The sequence below is a fragment of the Martes martes genome (genome assembly GCF_963455335.1).
Source record: "Martes martes genome assembly, chromosome: 11".
NCBI lineage: Eukaryota > Metazoa > Chordata > Mammalia > Carnivora > Mustelidae > Martes > Martes martes.
Genome location: NC_137899.1, coordinates 35,281,788 through 35,305,022, shown reverse-complemented (window position 1 = coordinate 35,305,022; position 23,235 = coordinate 35,281,788). Strand labels below are relative to the sequence as shown.

The 23,235-nt window shown below is 36.5% G+C and overlaps 1 protein-coding gene across 1 annotated transcript in view; it reads right to left on the bottom strand.

The window, feature by feature from the left end:
- Nucleotides 1-23,235, bottom strand: part of ZNF804B (zinc finger protein 804B) — a gene marked incomplete at both ends in the record, with an annotated part of 506,998 nt that overhangs the window by 4,172 nt on the left and 479,591 nt on the right. Inside the window, one exon of the mRNA XM_080819015.1 lies at nucleotides 4,379-4,509. Within this exon, the coding sequence (XP_080675141.1) occupies nucleotides 4,379-4,509 (131 nt within the window). The remainder of the gene's footprint in view (nucleotides 1-4,378; nucleotides 4,510-23,235) is intronic.

Sequence of the window (23,235 nt, the reverse complement as noted above, 5' to 3'; positions counted from 1 at the left end):
CATGACTGCTCACTATTCTGACCAAATATACCAACTGCATAATAAAGTAACCCACATCTACAAGCCATTTCCATAGCTTTAATTATTTAGAAATCTTTTCTATTGCATCTTCCTCACCTAAATATTTTCTACATTTTATGCATATATCTGTTTTATCTTTTAACAGCTTTGTAGACCTTATTCATTCCGCTGAGTTTAAATTAGTAATTTAGTCAGAAAACTGGAAACAACAGTAGCATAAGAGATGAAAGTCTTTAGATTAAAACTGTCTCTTCAGTGTTCTGCCTTAAAACTGCAAAACAGGCCTTCCTGGGGGGAGGACAACACAAATCACACCATTTATCTGATCTTTTTCTTTGACTTGGCTTTGATGTATGTCTGTTTGCTTTTTTCTAGTTTAGGTTCTTATTTATTTATTTTTTATTCAGTCATTTGTTACCTGAATATACAATACTAAAACAAGTGATATCTTTGCCATATGTAGCTTTGATTCTAATGGAGAAGTGTGTTTTCTGAGCCTTTCTCTGAGAAACTCTTTCTTGTTGCCTTCAATTATGACTATTTGGCCAATTAGTATACAACTCTGGAATAACATTCCTTTTGTCCACCAAATTCCATATACTTTGCTTCATCATGTTTACATGTTTAATATTGTAGAAAAATACTTAGCCTCCTTTTATTCACTTTTGAAATGAATCCACTGGGGCACTTGTATGATTTTGCAATTTTCCTTTTCACTTATGTATATATATTTATTATATTTCCAATCTATAATGTATTACATTTGCTATCGAGGATCTATTTTTATTACTATTTATTATTATTTTTATTATATTTATATATATTGATATATATATCATTTACTATCATTTACTATCAAGGATCTATTTTTATTACTTATTATTATTATTTTATTGTGTATATATACCTATACATATATGTATGTGTGTGTATAGATATACACACACACACATATATATCAATATCACATTTTGCCAGACCATAGTTACAGATTGATTTCTTTGGGTTAATATTTGCTAGTACTGCTGGGTACTTTCAATTCAACTTCTTCAGTTTGGTTTTATTTTCCTCTCATTTCTCTGATTACTGCTTCTTCCCTGCTTAGCTTTTCATCCTGGAATTTACATGTGAAGTGTATTGGCTCTCCTGAATATATCTGTTAGGTCTTATTATTTATCTCAGTACTTTAGTGTCTTTAGTGTATTTCTCTTGTTCAGAAAGAACTTCTTGCTTTTAATTTCTATTTTACCAGTTCAATTTTTTACAATATCCAATCTATCACTTACTACGCCCATACAGATTTTAATTTACAATAGTTTTGGCCACCATTCACTCTTTAATACTTTCAGATTGTTCCCTCTTCATAAACTAATGGCTGTAGCTTTAGAATTATAGGGTTCCCTTGACTCTGGTGGAAAATAAATTTTTGAAAATTTCCAGTAACTGTTTATAACGAAAACTTTCTTCTTACTCATCACATTAATCTTTTTTTTGGATCATTTTTAAAATGCTTTTTAGAGAGGGGGTTTAGGCGTATTCAGCATGAGGAATGAAAAGGAACACCCTAACATAGGGCACCTGTTGTGATGTGTACTGGGTGTTGCATGTAAGTGATGAGTCACTAAATTCTACTCCTGAAACCAATACTACACTATATGTTAACTAATTAGAATTTAAGTAAAAACTTCAAAAAAGAAAGGAAAGGAACACTCTGAGATAGCGTATGGCTTGTTAAATATTTCTTTCAAACATAAAGGGAAATAGATAGCACAGAGATTAACCACAGTTATTGGTCTTCTAAAGTGCCTGCAGTCTGGGGCTAGAAGGATGAGGACCGGAGAGAGCCGCAGCTCTGGATTTTGCCTCAGGGCCGAAGAGACACTTTAGATTAAGTTGCAGCGATGCTTCTGCTAAGTTACCTTCTCTAGGAATGTCAATTAGTCTGATAACATCAGCATGTAGCAGAAATTATTTCAAAGGTCTGGTGTATGAATATTATCATTCTACCTCTCATGATTCCATCATGACTCAGATATTTTACTATTTTCATATTACTTCTCTTTTTCCCTTAATAACATATTTGCTTATTATTGTGGCACTATTTGCTTGTTTTCTTGCTTTGATTTATGTAAGCCTAGATGTTCTTTTCTGTATTGCTGCTTTATTTTACCGTTTATCTCTCTAATGTGTAAGCTTCTTTCTTTTATGTTCTTTTAAATATTTTTAGTCCTCTTATTGTTTTTGTATTATATTTTGTTCTTCTTGTCCCTACTTCTTGTTCTCACTTTGTAATCCAATCTACATTTATGATTATATTTTTACAAGTGTTAGCATTTTACCCTCATTATTAATCTTTTCTACCCACTAAGGTATGTGCTTTAAATTCTTTATCCCATTGCTTTCTACACTTTAAATTCCCTTATCTTAAATCTGGTTTATTTTTATTACTTTGGAATAATCCCACTTTTCTATCTTTGTGGTTTTCAGTTCTATTATTTTAATAGAAGTTTATGCCTTTTAACATAACTAATGGTTTATTTTTTATAGTTTTATTCTTATTTATGATTTTACTTCCTTTCCTAGAACTTTCTCTAGTTTCTTTCTATATTTTTTACATAATTGTTTTTATTTATAATAAAAAAAATGACTATACAGGTACCCCTTCATTCTTATTGATTGTCCATTCTAATAGCTCTCCCAAAATTCTAACTCTTGGCAACTAAACGCGTGCACAATTTAATTATCTTCTGTGCAAAAGTGTGCCTTCCAAATAGGAAACAAGATATATCAAAACAACATAATTTCTTTAAATGACATAATATCCTAATGTCCCACATTATCCAGCTCTTATATAAGGAATTCCATTTTTTCAGAGTCAATAGTCCTATAATTTTTGAATTTTGGAAAAATGTCCATATCAATATGCACTATACTTAAATTTATATGTAGTAGAAGTTCACAAACAGAATGACTCTCCACCCTCATATGATAACTAGGCTGGCTGAGGAACCAGGCTGTGTTGAATTATACAAGATATGGCCAAAGTTGACAGCCCTTCATAAGCTCCATTACCAGTTTTCTGCCATCATTTTTTTTTCATCAGTCTGATTCAAATATTCTTACTACTAGTAAATTCTCCTCCCTTCTCTATAGGATCATAGAAGAATTTTCTTATTATCTGCATCATCCTACTTAGAAGCCTTTGTTATGAGAATAATGGACAGAGAAATGTTGTTCATTGTGTTGGCAGGTGGAAAGCTCAGTACCAGTTGTGTGTCCTGTTTCTATGATTACAGAGGACCTCGGAGCATGCACTTTTATACTAACCTCACTTCTGGACACATATTTTTTCAAACTTTATTTTTTTTTAAAACCAAATTTCTCACTGAATTTTTTCATGATCATCTTTTATGGATTTTGATAAGGTAATTAAATTATTCTAAGATAGCACTACAAATATAAGAATATATTTAAGGTGAATACTGTGTTTTTACTCATAAATTGATCCTTCAAATAAATATTTTCTTAGAACCAAATTTGAGCTCTAATATTTTATAGTACTCAATAATTCGAGTCATTCATTCCCAAATTTCTCACATATTGTTTTTCATTTCAACAACAGCAGTTTACATTGTGGCACGGAGCTATAAATTTCACAATTCACCAGGCTGCTGTCAACTGCATTAATTACCTACATTAGGTGTTCAACATTATGATTCATAGGAACACAAATCACAACCAGCAAATTTAATTGAGTTCCAGGTAACAATTGCCTCACTTTGAAACATTCGGCAGTGCCAAGCTTCTGCAAAACAGCTATTTTTAAGCTACAAGGATGTATTAGTATAACGTGTGTTATAATTATCAATTTAAATGTCATGGTGTGGCACTTTCAACCGCATTAATTACATCTTCTTTTGTCATCCGGACAATGGTGGTGCTATTTATTCCAAGTTCAGGTGTGTACAGGGAAATGTACAGATTTCTTTCCTCCCCTAAAGATGCACTGTTCTTTATGTTTTTTTTTTTAATTATTATTATAAAACTTAAAATAATTACTAAAGAGCTATATGGGCCCATTTAAATCAACTGGACAGAATAAAGGCCAGTACATTAGAATCATCCTTAGATCATTTCATTAAAGTGCACATAAAATTAACAATATTGGGAAAGAAAAAAGTCAGATACCAAAAGAAGTAACTCATGAGCCTTTAACTACTAGAACTATTTGTCCCCAAATGTATCTTTTGATTAATTACAATTTGTTTACATTGTAACAGTGAATCAAGCAAATTTATCTTTGACATTTTCCTGAGGGAGTTTGAACCATCCCATCCCCGACACCTCTAATTCTTACCATTCAGACTGTTGTCTTAACTCGGCCAGCTGGTGAAGCCTTTTAAGTGCTTTTTCTTGTTTCTTCTCATCTTTCCATGACTTAGAAGCTACGTTTCGAGCAAATTCCCGTTGCTTTAATTCCTTCAGTCTCTATGGATAGAAAACCAAAACAGAAAGTGTGCTATAAGTAATATACTTTTCTTTTCCATCCATAAGCCTCCTTCTTCAACTTTGTCCTGGGTGCAGAGGTGACTTTCTGGATAGACAGAGTAAAAAAGTGCCTTTTCCATCGATGTTATTCTCTTCTCCAAGATAAATGTAGTTGTCAGCTTATTTATCAAAGCTTGTCACAATCACTACAGAAGTGTGCTGCCAAGCTGAACCCCAGTTCTTGTTGGGACCACCCTGACTACCTATCTGCAGTCATTTATGTGCCTGTGAAAACGTAAGTCAAAAAATGTGTGATATGGGAATGGGTGAAGGGAGATGAGGTTATAGGGTGCACTTTCCTCTCCACATTGACCCCGGCCCCCTCACTTGCAAAACATACCTACTCTTCTTCATGAAAATTGATGCTATTAAATATACTTGGTGAAATGAGCTTGTTTTATTTAAAAGCATCTGTTAAATTGTGAAAGACTTAGTTCAAAGCTCTAAATAAGATTCTTAACTCCTTTTTTCCTGGTGGAGGTATTTATCCAATGCAGATTTCTACATCCTATCCAGGAGGATAAAAATGGGTCAGGGATTTACACTCAGGATAGATGCTTGCCCTTGCTTGATTTAAATTAACCTACCACTTCTTTTCATTAATCTTTTCTCAAAAACAATTGGCTTACATGCAAATTGGATGTTGCTCATTACCTGTTTGGATTTCCACTTCCGAACTGGCCACTAAGCACACCTAATGAAATTGAGAAACAGCTACAATCAAATGAGCCTCTTGAAGTTTGGCACTTAATCCTGAATTGAGAAGATATTTGAAGATTAGTCTCTCTTAACCCATGCAAAGTGATTTTAAACTGTCTGAAATCTATATCCATTTAATTTGTTTTCATTTTCTGAATCAGGTAGAGAAGATAGCTCCCAGGAACGGCAAAAATCACATAGCTCTCCAGTGAGGCCATAATGCAGGAATGGACTATTGCCCACCCCTAAAGCAAGAGCCCCAAACTTCAATGACCATCAGCTCTTTCCTAAGAGGGGACATGCTCATGGGAGAAGGTGACCAGATAACCACATCTGGGCTAAGTATCTGAAGAAGGAGGCAAGACCAACCTTTCAAAGAGAGAATATTTCCAAGCACAAAGAACAAGGGGTGCCTGGGTGGCATAGTCTGTTAAGCGTCCAACTCTTGGTTTCAGATCAGGTCATGATCTCGGGTTGTGAGATCGAGCCCTGCGTTGGGCTCTGCTTGAGTTTCTCTTTCCCTCTGCGCACCCCTCCCAGCCCCCTTGCTCTCTCTCTCAAATAAATAAATAAATAAATAAATCTTTAAAAAACATAAAAGAGTTTCACAGAACTAGAAACAGACACAGAGGGAACACTGGAGGCTTTTAAATAAGAGAGAATTACAAGAAATAAAAGTATGGCCCATATGTAGAAAAAAACAAAGCAAAGCAAAACAAAACAAAACAAAAAACGATCAACAGTTCTCTAGAGCTGATAAACAGCAGAGTGTCTAAGCCTTAAGAGACAGCCATGGTCAGAAGGGAGAAAGGCTTTTAAAATCTCCCATCCTATTTGTCCTCCTGCTCACTCTTCCTTAGCCTCCCTATACATAATAATCTAGTGGGTTTTTTTTTTTTAAGATTTTATTTATTTATTTATTTATTTATTTGTCAGAGAGAGAGCGAGAGAGCGTGTACAAGCAGGCAGAGTGGCAGGCAGAGGCGGAGAGAGAAGCAGGCTCCCTGCCAAGCAAGGAGCCCGATGAGGGACTCGATCTCAGGACCCGGCTGGGATCATGACCTGAGCTGAAGGCAGCGGCTTAACCCACTGAGCCACCCAGGTGTTCTAATAATCTAGTTTTTGTAGTGAAAGCTTACCTTATGTACAAAGATCTTCTGGAAATTGTTCTACACAATTTAAGAGCCCACATAAATACATTATATTTATTTAATATTTGATATTACTCATATGTAAAACCTGAATAGCCTAGAAGAGGAAATGTATTCATTTGCTCACACCAACTGACACTTGATTGGAATCTTGTTTGAAACTTCCAGGTATGACTCTGTTTCTTTCACGAGCATCTCAGATATCTGGATGGCACTGTCTCAGAGTTACAGAAATGATTAAGAATTCTGTCTTATTTACCCAACAACACATACTGTCAACTACTACCATATAATAGGGACATCAAATTGTCAAATCAATAATTTTCCCTTCAAGGAAGACAGACAAGTAAATAGATGTTTTTATAAGATGGTATTGAGTTTCTCAATGGGGGTAGACACAAAATGCATTCGAAGCACAGAGGAAAAGTTAAGACGGACTGGGGAGGTAGAGATTTGTTGTGTTAAGGAAGTCAGCAAAGTTAAACTATGTTTAAAGAACACAGAAAACTGAAAGAGATTTTGTTTAAAGACATCTAGCCACAGATTTGGCTTAGCAAATGCTGGGTGCTCAAGGCTGCACAGAGAAAAACCCTAGAGATCTATGGAGGGAACCCCTCAAATTTTCAGCAGTCTGGATTGCAGTGAAAAGACTACTCAGAGCCCGGAAAAGGGCCACCTGAAAGAACTGACGGCCCCAGTGCCTCGCATTCATACAGGGTCAGGAACAGCACTTGTTCTCACCAATGAAACTGGAAAAATTCATGGAACAGTGAGTTTAGAATTCAGAGGAATCTTGGGGCATCTGGGTGGCTCAGTCAGTTAAGCATCTGACCCTTGATCTCAGATCAGGTTTTGATCTCAAGGTCGTTGAGTACAAGCTCTGTGTTGAGCTCCATGCTGGGCATGAAGCCTATATATATTAAAAAATAATAATAATAATAATAAAAAATTTTTCAGGAAAACCCTGCTTCAGTAGACAATAATTTGCTATGGATTGAACACTAATTTGGATTTGCCTGGCAAATCACAAAAGCAAGAAATCCAAGTATAAATCTGACTACAAGTAACTTAGTTGCATTTCAGAACCAAATTTAAAGAAATTTATATGAACACAAAAATACTCAGCAAGAGCAAGGAGAATTTAATAGCATCTAATATCCAATCAAAGACTATCAGGCATGCAAAGATTATCATGAAAGCAGAGCCTAAAATGTGGAAAATAATCAGTTGAGACCAATAAAGAACTGACGCATGTTAGAACTGGCAAAAACGTACATTAGGACACATAACTATATCCTGTGAGCTCAAAAATTAGATAAAAGATGGTGATCAACTGGACAATTGCATAACCTGAGTTTCTGAAAGAGGGAGAGGGAAAATTTGCAAATATAATGGGTGAAAGTTTTCCAAATTTCCTGAAAACTAAAAACCCACAGATTGTCCTCAAAATCTCAAGCACAAGAAAACTATACCAACGCTTGTTATTATCAAATTTTTATTTTTATTTTTAAGGGTCATTTATTTTATTTTTTTTTTACTGTCTTATGTTAGTCACCATATAGTACATCATTAGTTTTTGGTGTAGTGTTCCATGACTCACTGTTTGCGTATAACACTCAGTGCTCCATGCAATCCGTGCCTTCCTTAATACTCATCACCAGGCTCACCCGTTCCCCGCGCCCCCCTTCTAAATCAGTAAAAAAGTAGAATTTTTTTTAAACATCTAAAGAGAAATGACATATTCTTACACAGCACAGAGTAGGATGGCAAAAGAGTTCTTATTGGAAACAATACAAGTGAGAAAGCAGTGGAGCAACATATTTAAATTTTGCGAAGAAAATTAAAAACTTCTCAAAATAAAGTTTTATACTTAGTGAAGTTTTTTTTTTTAGAGATTTTATTTATTTTATTTTAGAGATAGAGAGAGAGCGTGAGCAGGGGCAGAGAGATGAGCGAGAGAATTTCAAGAAGACTCTGTGCTGAGCAGGGAGCCCGACACAGGGCTCAATCTCACAACCCTGAGATCATGACCTGAACTGAAACCAAAAGTCCGATGCTTAGCCAACTGAGTCACCCAGATGCCCCCCAAACTATCCTTTTTTAAAAAAAGAAGATGAAATAAAAATATTTTAAGACAAGAAAAACTGTGAAAATTCAGGAACACAACCACAGAGTATGTTAAAGAATATCAATGGGCAAAAGGAAAATAATATCAGATAGAAATTATGTCTATACTAAAGAATAAATACCAGAAATAGTAACTACAGGATAAATAAGACATATATCTTAGAATTTGAATGTATTTAGACCATGTAAGCAAAAATAATAGCTATGTTTTAGGGAATTTATAACAAATTTGTAATTAAAATGTTTGACAACAATAGCACAAAACCCAAGGGGGAGAAAAAACATATGTTGAAAGATCTTATTAAATACATGAAACGGTGGAATAACAATTGAAGGTAGACTGCCATCAGTAAAGAAGTGCACAATATGCTCTATGGCAACCATCAGTATTAAGAAAACAATGTGTTTTAGCCAATAGGATAACACAGAAGATAAAAGGAAATCACTACATTTATTCAGTCCAAACGAAGGGAGAAAGAAAGTAAAAAGGAAGGTAAAATAGATGGGACAGTTACAAAACAAATAGCAGGGTAACACCTAAAACCTAAACATATCACTAATCAAATTAAATGTAAATGGTCTAAACACTGGAATTAAAAGTTAGTGTCAGTTTGGCTTAAAAAGTAAGCTCCAACTACATGTTGACTACAAAAACAAACTTTAAAATACAGATATAAAGGGTTAAAAGAATATAAAAAGATATATTATGTCAACAGCAGTGAAAGAAAGATGAGAAGGCTCAATTACTCAAAAGCAGAGTAGATTTTAGAGCAGATTTATTACCAGGAATAAAAAAGGGTTATTTCATAATTATATGGAATAAATAAATCAGAATGGCAAAATAAGCCTAAATGTTTCTACACCTAATAACAGAGCTTCAAAATACACAAAGCAAGAATGGATAAAACTGCAAAGAGAAAAAGTTAAATCCACAATTACATTAGGAGTTTTCAATGACCTTCCACCAAACAACAGAATGTTAATCTCAAATACCATGCTTCTGGAAATGGTTACACCAAGGTGATCATGCCTGTTACAAAAGACCCTTCCAACAGTTGACCTGTCTAGTGAAAAGAGAACTGGACAGATAAGGAAAACTTCCAAGGATCAAGGGGCCAAATTTTGCCAACCTCATAGTTTAGCTTGGGTTTTCCTAAGTTTCTACTTCTCTTCTCCCATTCTAATAAAAACCCACTTATTGAAACAATGGCAGGTACTAGAATGGTCAGTAATCTTACTCAGTTTAAACAGAAAACAAACCAGTTGGGAATAAATAAAAGTTCTTTGAAGGTATGTAGTGGATTGGTACTTATCGAGAATGGCACAAGACAAACATATTTCAGAAAAAAAAGTTGCTACCTCACACATTTATAAAGAACAGCAGAAAGCTCAGCAATCGTTGCTTATCAGCAGGGACTCTGGGTGAATAGGTTAGAGCAGGTGAGTCTGAACTTCACTGGGATGGAGAGTAAGGAAGATAGAGAGTAGCACCTAACAATAGGGAGACAATAAAACGAAGTGTCTCATGTCCAGAGGTGTTGATGGTGGACAGCACAGTACAGGGGTTAAGAGAAAGATTCTGAAATCAGTCAGACCTGACTTTGTATCTTGTCTCTGTCACTCATTAGCTTTGAGTCTCTAAGAAGTTTACTCAGTCTTCACACACTCCAGTTTACACACTTATAACATGGCAAACTATCACTATTTGCCATGTGGGTTCTTGGAACTATTATTTGAATTGGGATGGGTAAAAGTTAGTATCAGTTTGGATACTAGCACAGCACCTGATACATACAAATGCTCAATGAGTATGAACTATGCTCACTTCTAGAGGTCAGGAATGGTCAGGTTTTATGGATCTTTGGGAAGCAACATAAATGAAAAGCCCTCGATTTACCTGGCAAAGGGGAGCTATTGAAAAAGAACATCTGATTGATATTTTTACTGAAAACAGAGTGTTTGAGTGGTTTTCATCTGGGATTTACAAAACTGGTAGGTATAGTCTTTTCTACAGGAGAAGACAGGAAAAGGAAACATGTTCCTTACCTTTGTCTTGAACAATTTATGTTTCATTGAACATGCAACATGCAATTTCTGTAAGCCCATGATCTTCATTATGGAAGAAAATTAGAAATTTTGGATTCAAGTATGATTTGTTGGAAGACTTTTCTTTGACAGATCTTATTTGAAGTTTGCTCTTGGGTATTATCATTATCTAAAATGGATCTCAATCAGGAAAGAGGGTAAAAGTATTTCCTGGAGGGAAATGGAGACAACTAGTTCATGTCCTTGTATTTTGCAAAGGAATTTAAAAGAGAAATTGCAGAACAGATGGTCTTCCTGGTCCTGAAGAGAGGCTACCTGCCATGGTCCTTGCCCAGATCAAAAGCAATTTAATAAAAGACAGATGCAGGGGTCAAGTTGAAGGAAGTAAAGCAGTCCTCACATATCTTCTCCAGTTTCACAAGGTATTTCACTCGCTCTGAACAAAAAGTAGCATAAGGCTTATGGAGATAGAGCTGCTAAAACACACTTATGAAATATTTGGAATTTAATTTTTTTCTCAGCTTCATTTTAAAAGCACAAACTAAGCAATCTTTATTTCCCTACCTGCTAACATGAATGCTTGGCACATGCGTTGCAAGTGCAATTCAGCCGTGAATAAATAAATGAAGAGGCAAATTGATCAGGTCAGTGAATCTGTGTGTGCTTGGAAAGGTAATATCCCCAATATTATTGCGTACCAGTCAGAACACGCGTGTGAGCCTCTGCCCATGCTGGGAACCGCTCTCTATTCACCTTCACTGGAGCAGAACGGCATGTGTAAAATAGATTTGCTCATTGGTATCTACCTTTTTTCCTCTCTTAAATAGAATAATTCCTTCCATCCCTGCACTTTCATGTGTAGATCTCAGGGTACTTTGCTGGCATTCATGATTTTCTTCACAGAGGAGCAAAACCCCAATGCAAAAGTTCAAAATTTATTAACCTCGGTTTAGAGATGAAGAAACAAACATAGAAGGCCAAATGGCATGATCCAACATTAAATCAGACACCCAGCCAACAACTGTGACTTGAAAACAGAAAGTCTGATCCTCATGAAAGTTAGGAAAAGTCAGAAAAGTTTATGTAAAATTCTAGACATTTCGAATAGTTTCATTTTGTGAAATTAAAAGTCTATCCAGTTCTTAGATACTGTTCATTGTTTGGAAATGTTTTTATCAAAATGATGTGGGAGACATTTATAGATAATTAAAAATAACCTAAAACAGGAGAGGGCATAATTTGAACAATAACATGATTAAGACATAAGAATTAAATTATACAAAAATTCTTTATTATTTCTCAGAAGAATTCTACACGTTGAAATGGGACATCCCTTATTTTTTGCTTTTTTGCGTGTTGTCTTTTATGTGCTCTGGTAGCTATACAAACACAGATAGTGAAATGAACTAAAATATTTGAAGGTCTCAGACCCATCTTCTTAGAAGATGCAGTCTGGGCTACTCATCAGGCCGAGTTCTCTGCTGTGTTCCAGAATGAATCCCCTGGTAGAATTGACTCTGCTGAGGACCAACGGAGCCGCAAGCAAGCCAGAAATAGGTAAGAAGAAATGAACCTGGAGCTGATACTCCGTCCCCATTCATTTCTTCACAAATGCTAAGTTAAATATTTTCCAGCAGCATCTGGAGGCTTCTTCATATCCCTGCTGAATTAGAAATTGCTGGACTCTAAAGGTAATTGTTGATTGTCAGCCCACTGTGCTGTGACAAACAGGACCTAGAGATTCCTTGTTGGGTCATTTCTGGACTCTTTCACTGGCTAAGCCCAATATTCAGGAGAGATATACCCAGGAAGGAAGATACTACTTATAAGTACGAGTTTGGGGACGTTTGTAGATTCTAAAATAACCTAAAAATGTGGCTATAAAAAAGACATTTCTTTGTAACCCCAATAGCCTGAGGTACCTCTGTGGCTTAAGGAGGGGAATATACTTGGTATGTAAAGTATATGCCCCTGACAAGACACCATGCCGCCCCCTTCCAAGGCTCAGGATCCCCGGAGAAGTCCTCCAACAGCAAACAGACGGCTCTGGTGTTCCCATTTCTTCTGAGAAGTTCTGTTCATCCTCTAACTATTAGAGTCAGGATTCAAGTCAGTTGTGATATAAGGCGCAAACATTTATTGCATTTTTAACAGTAGGATTGATTTATTTTCTGTGCCATGGCATAAAGTTTGTAGTGCTTTTGTGAACCACATTATATCAGGCAAGAATATAGCCAATAAGATAGCAACATTAATACGTTCAGTGATTGTTGTGAAATGATTAGCAGCATTGCAAAGGAAGTGCTTTGCTGATGAGTGAACGGAAATTGCTTTTCAAACAGGTTTAACAGTAAAATTCAAGGAGCTTTTAATCCCCACCTTTCTCCGTGAACACATATTAGAATAGTATTAACTCCCATTAAGTGTCTGCAGAAAGTGTCTAGGTATGGAGAAAGCCAGCATTTCTGGAATGAACAAATAAAAATTCATTAATTAAAGCTTATGACTAGTATAAACATCTGATTAGATTAATGTTTAGTTAATAAGACCTGAAAAAAATAATTTTGCATTCCAAAATGTAGATTAAGAATGTCGATTAAGAAAATCCAGACACTTTTTCCTCATGCCACAGGGTCTCAAAACTGTAACTATTTCTATGGAGAAAAGGTAGAGAATGTCAGAATGTTTCAGAAGTTTTTTTTTTATAGTCTAGTATGTCAATTATTTGTAATTTAATTATTTGTATTTAATTATTTGTAAAATTTGTCCTTAAAAAGTGTTATTTATGCCATAAAAAAGTTCAAATAAAGTTTACAAATCTCTGTGGTTGAGAAACACCTCCAAATGTCAAAATGTAGAGTTAGAATGGTTCTCAGAGGTTAACGTGTTGAAGTATCAAATGGGTTAAGGATATTTTGGGGATCCCTAGTCACATGTGGACCAGAATGAGGCCTTAAGGGAATTTTTTTAAATTTTTTAATTAACATATAATGTATTATTAGCCCCAGGGGTACATGTCTATGAATTGCCAGGTTTACACACTTCACAGCACTCACCATAGCACATACCTTCCCCAATGTCCATAACCTAACCACCCTCTCCCTCCCCTCCTCCGCCCCGGCAACCCTCAGTTTGTTATGTGAGATTAAGAGTCTCTTATGGTTTGTCTCCCTCCCGATCCCATCTTGTTTCATTTATTCTTTTCCCACAAACCCTCAACATTGCCTCTCAACTTCTCATAGCAGGGAGATCATATGATAATTGTCTTTCTCTGATTGACTTATTTCACTAAGCATAATACCATCTAGTTCCATCCACATTGTCGCAAATGGCAAGATTTCATTTCTTTTGATGGCTGCATGGTATTCCATTGTATATATATATATATATATATATATATATATATATACAGCATCTTCTTTATCCATTCATCTGTTGATGGACATCTAGGTTCTTTCCATAGTTTAGCTGTTGTGGACATTGCTGCTATAAACATTCGGGTACATGTGCCCTTTCAGATCCCTACATTTGTATCTTTAGGGTAAATACCCACTAGTGCGATTGCTGGGTCATAGAGTAGCTCTATTTTCAACCTTTTGAGGAACCTCCATGCTGTTTTCCAGAGTGGTTGCACCAGCTTGCATTCCCACCAACAGTGTAGGAGGGTTCCCCTTTCTCCACATCCTCGCCAGCATCTGCCATTTCCTGACTTATTAATTTTAGCCATTCTGACTGGTGTGAGGGGGTATCTCATTGTGGTTTTGATTTGTATTTTCTTAAGGGACTATTTTATCTGTTTATTTCTGAAGACCAAGAGAATTAAACACATTCTTTCTGGGAAAGTTTCAGGAAATAAATTATTTACACTGAGTCTAAAAAGGAAATCTTAGGAGAATCCCATGGCAAATCTCTCTCCTCCCGCAGACCGTGTGGTTGCTGTCATGATGCAGTCTTTATTTAGCAGGTTGTTATCTGCTCTGCAACAGTATTTCCCAGCTAGGTGCCTCCTTCATGGTTACCTGTTCCCCATTCAGATCCTAAGGAAAACTTGACCCGCTGCCCTCTGACCCCGCCATCCCACTGCTTCTCCAAGAGCAACTCCTTATATTGTGGCATCTTGTACAACCTCACATTATATTGATTTTCAAAAGCTCTTTCAATTTCTACCGCATCCTCCTACTCTTTCGCACCTGAGTTTGGGATCAGTGACACCTGCTGCAGAATTATTTAATTCTGAACATACCTGCTAATGAAGACTGTCTTAGGACAGGGAAAGTGTTTTTGAGACATCTTCAATTTCCTAATCAAATGCTGTTTTGAAATAGAACTGTCTTTGAGAAGAAACTACTAAAACAGAGACAGAAACAGAAATGAGACATTCATGAAATTAGACTCTGGTGCAAAATTGAATTTTGGAGCATGTTACACAATAAATAGAGATGATATTTTCAAGCTAAAGAGATCAGGGTTCAGTTGGGCTGTGTGTGTCAGACATTTGGCTGCAGTGGCTTTATCTGATAAGGTTAATTTTACTCTCATCCAAGAATCTATACTCAAGCATTTAGCACAGTCCTTATACCTTCTCTAGAAAGGCCACACCTCAATTTCCTTTCAGCTTGGAGTTTCCTCCAACCAAGATATGTGGCTTTATCATCCCAGCTGTAATACATCCGAGAAATGTCAGACATCAAAAGTGCATTCCAGGTAGGAAGAAAGAAGAGCGAAGGGCAAAAGCTGACTCTGTACTTTTTTTTTTTAAGTCCGATAAACAACAGCTTTTTGGAAGTTGCTCTGAATAGACTTCCCTGGTGTATCATTTTGCTAGAAGGATGCCACATGCTGTTAGCATTTACGTCAGGAATATGGCGAATCCTGGTTTTCAACGAGGCGTACGGGCACTCCCTCAAATCAGCCCAGGCAAGGAGAGAGCGTGGAAGGGAAAACGACTAGGTAAACACGGCGTCCCTTCTACTAAATTTGCTAAATGTTGGCACAAGGCATGGCCACAGTGAGTGTTCAGCTAAGGGCACTGCTTCTTTTCAGATATAAAATTCATCTCTACAAGCTCTAAGCCACTGGGCTGCGAAACAGGATACGGAGAAGTTTCCAGACCATTTTACTCTCCATTCTCATGAAAGCCTAAATTTAAAGGCATCAATTCTCTTAAAAGATTTGAAATTGATTTACCACTTTAGTGTATTGAGTTAGAAGCAGAGGTCAGCAAGCTAAGACCCCTGGGTCAAACCTGGCTTGGCTCTCTGCCCGTTCCTATAAATAAAGTGATATTGAAACACAGCCATGCTCCTCTGTTTACATCTCGTCTCTGGCTAATTTCATGCTAAAATGGCAGAGTTAAGTTTTTGCAACAGAGACCAGATGACTTGCAAAGTCAAAACCATTTGCTGTCTGACCGTTTCCAGAAAGTTTGCCAACCCCTGTGAGAGAAACTATCTTCTTCCTGTTAGTTCAAGATGAAGGAGGTGGTTCGTTCCATATTTACACACCACATGGGTTGTTCTCACAGACAGAAACAACAAGATCTAGGGAAAACAGAAAAACAGGTACTACTGGGAGAAAGGCAAATGGTATTTGGAGGAAAATACCAGTTTTATTTAATGGACAATAATAAACGTATAATACTGAATGCAAAGCTACCACTGGTTCCGGGATAACTTCGAGTGTTCCCATGAAGATGTTGACTTAGCTTTAACATTCCCAGTTTCCTGTGGTAAGTCTCACTGAATAGAGCCTAACTTCGTTAACAAATCAAGTCCTGAATATTCTCACTGACTAGGATCATGCAGGGCTATTAAATGCACAGCTAATTTTCTGAACTCAACAGATTGAGTCATTTTTTTGTTTCAAGTGTTTCCCTGATAGAGCTCCCAGAAAACATTAGGCAGATACGAGATTCGTGGTCTTTCCTACACTTTGCCTATCTTTGCATGGAGTTACTGCTGAGGAAAGAAAGGAGGAAAATGTGGATAGTCCCGTCAAGAGTGTTTGGATTCTCCAAGAGTAAAGAGCATCATATTTGAATAACACTGAAAAGACTGCCTGGTTCAGGGGCAGGGGAGTTTTGCAAGCGAAACTGATAAGTAGTCTTTTAAAATTCTTTTATCCTGTTCCTGTTTTTCTAAAGTATAATGCCACTTATTAAGTGTGGGAAACTCAAGGTAAATGCCGCATTGCTAACTGCAGAAGGCTTGGAAGACTAAGGAAGGTCTAGTTGACTATGTACTTGAGAAAAAAATAGATTTTAGGCAAGACTGTGGAAGCATCTCCTTTGATGTGACTCTTGATTTCTTTATCTTCTTAAATAAACTAAGTGTTCATTTATTTTTGGAGCACATTTATTTTATCTTCAAATTTATCATTTCCTAAACTATAAAAAACAAGTATTTCTTTAAGTCCACTTTAATTATTTTCTCAATAATTAGTGACTCTTTGGTAAGCAAATACTCTGACTAAAAGGTATTATTTTTAGAGATTTTATTTATTTATTGAGAGAGAGCGCACAAGGGTAGGGGAGGCAGAGGTCGGGGGAGGGAAGGGCCGAGGGAGAGGGAGAAGCAGACACACTGCTGACTCGGGGGCTCAGTCCTCCAGAGCCTAAGGTGGATTCTTAGACTGAGCCACCCAGGCGCCCCAGAAATGTAGTATTTTTAAAATCGAAATTATTTGAACAAAACTTGATCAACACCCATAGTTGCTACCACTGAAAAATAGCATATCAGATGTTCTATTAGTGATTGCACATGTTCTTGAAAAATACTCCACCGGAATGTATTATTACCACTAAGGTCAAAATTATACTTTAATTTGAAGTGACAAGACACTTCACAAACTTCCAAAACACTGAAAGAGTTGCACGGTTTACAAATTGGCTACTCTCTGATATTTTAGTAAAGTATGACATTTAAGCAGAGCATAAGCATAAGTGCATTTAGGAAAATTTATAATAGTTGTGTAAAATTTGGGCCAGGGTTCAACTGACTTAAAATTTGATGAATGCTATTCATGATTTCCAAAATATTACTACAACAGAGGAAATTTTTAGTTGTGTCAATGCTTTTTGTAGGACTGTAGGCATTATTCATTTTGTATTTTAAATCTTCAAATATTTTTATTACACAAAACTTTGAGGTTGAATGCAAGCACTCTAAGAAGGGCTGCTTAGATTTACTTTGACTTTTAAAAGGAAAATAATCTCATCATAAAGAAATGTAATGTAACCATCAAAGAGACCACAGTTTTTCAATTATCAAGCTAATGAAGTCATAAGGTTTTATAGTATCTGGTAGCACTGGGTATGTGGGAAAACAAGCACATCATCCGTTCATTCTCGGTGTGAGTTACAGACTGGAGCAATTCCTTTGGAAGGTAATTTGGCAATAGCGATTGCCTTTCTACATGTACCATCCCCCTGACTCAGCAATTCTCCCTAGAAATGCATCCCTCAGATATAATTACACTTTTGAACAAAGGCTGTTTCTTGTAATATTGATGGAAGTATGTTTAGAAAAAAAGAAAGAAGCTGTATAATTCTGAAGTCCTTGTTCCTAACCACTACTCAGAGCGTCTGTGGTAGCTTCCTTTTGGGAATGATACACAGTTTTAACCATGTCTGTATGCTAGATTATTTTCTATTCTTTTTTATGTAAGTCTCTTCCTTATACTTGATCCTAAAATTAGTCAAATTAAAGTTTTAAAAGAAGTTAAAAAAAAAAAAGAGAGAAGTTAAAAAAAAAAAAGAAGTCTTTTTTGTTGCCTTAAGAAATCTTTGAGTATAGAAAAGAATTCATCCAATTCAGGGTCTAAAGAATCCGTGGCCTTGAATTTTACTTTCTTAAGACCAGAGTCAAGTGATATCACAGTCTTTATTCTCCAGAAGCTTTTAACTTTTCTATAAAATAAGATAAAATAAAGCATCAGTTGAGATGAGGGTGCTTCAAGGAATTAAAAATTAAAATTTTCAACAGTGAGTCAAAGTGAAGTGGAAATAAGAATTGGGCAGAATAAGAGCAGGGCGAGAGACGATAAGGTCAAGGGTAGGATTTTGGCCTTGGTCAAAATATCATGGGGTTCTTTCTATTCTCTTCCTTTGAAGTGTCCAACTGGCTGTTACATTCAAATCTCCAAAAAATATCACAAAGATACTATCTTAATGGAATAAAATATTTAATGTGATTATGCAATTAACTGAAATATGTTATTCAGGTGAAAACCATCCACTTGACATCTGAATTAGTTGTTGATTGGGGACAAATTTTGCCTGGAGATGAACTCTGTTTGCATCATTCAGCTATCAACAGCTATTTAATGATGCTGTTTCTTTAACCCTTATTTCATTTAACCTAGTTTTAATTGAATTCCCTAAGCCTTATTAACCAAAGTAATTCAAAATTTGGACAAAAATATTATTAAATTTACGAGAAGTGGTAATTTTAGGAGGCCTAAATTTTCCTAAATAAAGCCATCTAACCATTAGTTGTTCTACAAAGTACTAGAATAACAAAGAGATCACTAAAAAAGCACACATTGTTATTGAGTACAAATAAATAGGTATGAAACCATGAATGCATAAGTTTTACAGGAACCTTCAAATAAATGCAAGTGGGCTAAAAAATAGCTCCCTTCAAAAATTAATACCAGAAATTAAAAATGTGAATATATAAAATACGCTGCTGAAGACTGAAGCCTTATCAACAAAGCCTTCATTTCCTTTGAGTTTAGATAATATTTATGTTTATCAAACTTATTATCATATTGAAAAATTGAAAACAATCCAGAAGTGCAAGTAAAGAAAATTGGTCAAATAAGTTATGATACCAACCGTTGATAGAACACATGCCACCAAAAACATGTATGCTGAGGGAGAACACTTAATTACCCTGGAAATGTAGATTGTGACAGATCGACCATTTACTCAAATATAACATGCTGCTCCCTTCCTTCCTTGCTAACATTTTTTTTTTTAATTTTTTGAGGTATTACATAAAAATTTTTCTTTTCTTTTTTATTTGAGAGAGAGATACCAGAGCTAAAGAGAGAGAACATGAGCTGGGGGGAAGGGCAGAGGGAGAGGGAGAAGCTGACTCCCCACTGAGCAGGGAACCCAATGCAGGGGCTCGATCTCAGGACTGTGGGATCTCGACCTGAGCTGAAGGCAGATTTTTTTTTTTTTCTAAGATTTTATTTATTTATTTGACAGACAGAGACCACAAGTAGGCAGAGAGGCAGACAGAGAGTGAGAGGGAAGCAGGCTCCCCGCTGAGCAGAGAGCCCGATGTGGGGCTCGATCCCAGGACCCTGGGACCATGACCTGAGCTGAAGGCAGAGGCTTTAACCCACTGAGCCATCCAGGCACCCCTGAAGGCAGATGTTTAACTGACTGAGCCATCCAGACACCCCTGCAATTTCTCAACCTCAATTTCTCTACTCTGGTATTTCCATGATCATAAACTAACTCCTACGATTTGGCCATAAGAAACTCATAAGAGACTCACTTACCATGTTCAAATCAAGTTGCCTAGTGGCCACTATATTCTTCCTTGCAGTGTTTTAACATATTAATAATATTATTGTTGTTTATTATATTATTATTATTTTAATTATTATTAATAATCTTATTTTAATATATTAAAGCAGGGCTGACACCAAAGTACTATGTACAAGACTCAGTTAAAAGTACAAGTGCTTTAAAAAAAAAGCACAAGTACTTTATGGATATTAATTGCTTTTATCAGCACAACAAATCATGCTGTAAATGCTGTTATTATCATGCCCATTTTACAGATGAGGTAAAGACAGCTAGAGGCAGACCAGTTTAGAGTGTGGCTTGAACCAGCCAAACTATGACTCGTAATGCAAATCTATCTTGCAAACTAATGGAGGGACATTCTTTCTAGGTGAAAATATGTTCTGCTTTTTTGAATTTTTAATTCTGCCTTTCTTTTGAGAACTTTTTTCACCTTTCCCTTCAGATGTAGGAACATGAGATCTAGGCAGGATGCAGACCATGTCTTTTGCCTAATGCTATTCTGCAAGTCAGTGGCCAATAAGGACTTGGACTTAGACTGGAGGTCTATCCTTTAGAAACTGATCAGCTGCTGAGTCTCTGGGGTGGACACTTTAATGCATCCCCACAGCTGAGTTTTCGAAGGTGGTAGCTTTTGCTGAAATACAGTCATTATCATCTAGTAAGAAACAAGTTTGAGGGCAATGACTTTAAAGAGACTGAACTTCAGTTCCTCTTTAGAATTTTTAGCTAACAAACATTCTTTTATGTCCACACACACATGCGTGTGTGTGCGCACGCGCACACACACACACACACACTCCAAAACATACCCTGTACTTTAATTCTTACCATAATTATGTTTTTGATATAGAAGACAAAAATTTGGGACGCCTGGGTGGCTCGGTTGGTTAGGCAGCTGCCTTCGGCTCAGGTCATGATCCCAGCGTCCTGGGATCGAGTCCCACATCGGGCTCCTTGCTTGGCGGGGAGCCTGCTTCTCCCTCTGCCTCTGCCTGTGCTCGCTCTCTCTCTCTCCCTCTCTTTCTCTGACAAATAAATAAATAAAATCTTAAAAAAAAAAAAAAGAAGACAAAAATTTTACAGCACAGGCTACACAAAAAGGAATATTTTATTCAGAACTATTGCAATAGGGAAGAGAAGCTGAACACAAGCCCACTGAAACAAAAGGGGGGAGGATTTGTCAGTGGCTGGGGTGAGGTCATGGAGAAGAACTGCAGGACATATCATGAGGTCTCTCAGTGTTATTAGGCCATCTGTGTCTGCTAATGATCCCTTCTTGATATTCGGTTCCTACCCTCCCACAGATACTGGGAGATAGGAGCTCTATGCCCTTCGGTAAATGCATTCCAAAGGTATGCTCCCATGTCCTGAGAGAGACATTTTGGATTGTGGAAGATTTACATTTCTAAGTGACAAAGAAAGAATGTACAGTTGCAAATTTTCTAAAGTAAATGCTCTAAGAAAAGGAAAGTCAGGGCCCTACGGTTAGGAAAAACCAGTCTAAAGTTTAATCAAGCTGAGGAGAACCTGAAGGCCATCTTGGTCAGGAGAGAGTATGGAAAATGCATGTAAGAAGAATTAAGGCTATGTATTACCCTTATTTCTTAACAGAGATGTCTATTAATATTTTGGTGTTTGCCCTTTCAGTGATTATGCATTGCTTATTTATAAACATAAATTTTGTCATACATGCAATTTTATAGTCTTTCCCACCCAATTCTTAGGAGAGCCATGGAAAAAGTGAACCCATGCGAAAATCTGTCTATAATGATTGCAACAAAACAGCAACAATACACCCACATGAATAATGCGATTTTTCACATGCCAGACATGTGAATCCAGTACTTAAATAATCTGATTCAGTTTTCCCAAAAAGCTTTTAAGTACTATTCATACCCATACCCATATCCTACTTTTTTAAGTGAGGAAATGTAGTCTAAGAGATGCTGAGAAACTCACTTAGAATTATATGACTAATGATCAGTTTTACAGAACTTATTTAGTTTTATAAGATTTAGCTGCCTCACTCCTAACCCCTAGCTGGTAACATCTATTCTCTATTTTCTCTGATAGATTTTTTATGTACTTTGCAACTTTTCATTAACTCTTCCTTAGAATCATGACATTGCCATCTTCACAGGACTGGGACTTTTCAATTATATTTCAGAAGTTTTATTTTCCTACTCCACATAAACCGTAGTTTATAAAACATACATCCATGAAAGCTTTGAAGTATTCATTTGGGATTTAGCGTCTGAAATTTAGAATGTTTCTGTGCCAGCACCACGGAAGCATCTGCTTTCTCCCTGGTTAATAAACGAAACCTCTGGAATACAAATCAGCTTCAGAAGAATTATTATTTACCAGGGTAAGATTACGATCCAGGAAGTATCTTTGTTATTTTTCCCACATGCACGTGACATACTGTAAGAAAAACCAATTATGCTCTTTACTATAGTCCAGTTTAGTGATTCCCAACTCAGGTGTACTGCGATCCAGGGGGCCTTAAGAGAAAGCTCTCAATGCTACCACACTTCTCAGAGGAAATGGGTTTGAATTCACTTTTAAATAAGTCTGATCCAGCACTGTGAGCAATAAGGTGTGAAACTCAAGATTATCAAGAAGTGGTAAAAATAACTGAGAACTATCTGGGTTGTTACTGCTATCCTGTGTGAGGCAATGAGCAAGGTGCTTTGGATGAGACAAGATGAAAATACGGCACACAGCAAAGAGCATGCAGAAGGAAAGGAGATCTGCACATGGTCTTCAACAGGAATGGTTTACTTAGTAGCAAGGGAAGCTACTAAAACTAGGGATGATTTCTTGGAAAGGCACAGGGTATCTTACTCACAGACCTGGCAAGACATGTAGGTAAGCTGAATTAAGGAATGACAACAGCAACAAGAAAGCAATGAACAAAGATGATTTTATCTGTCAATAGAGAATTGCATCCCTTCTGTGGGCACACAAATGACATTCTTCTGTCACTGTCCAGCCTGCCTTTCTCTATTTCAGGATGTATTAGGCCTAAGAATGGCCCATCTAAACTGGCTCTACCAGTAGCTTGGTACTCTGTACTCGGACTCTGATTTCTAAGTC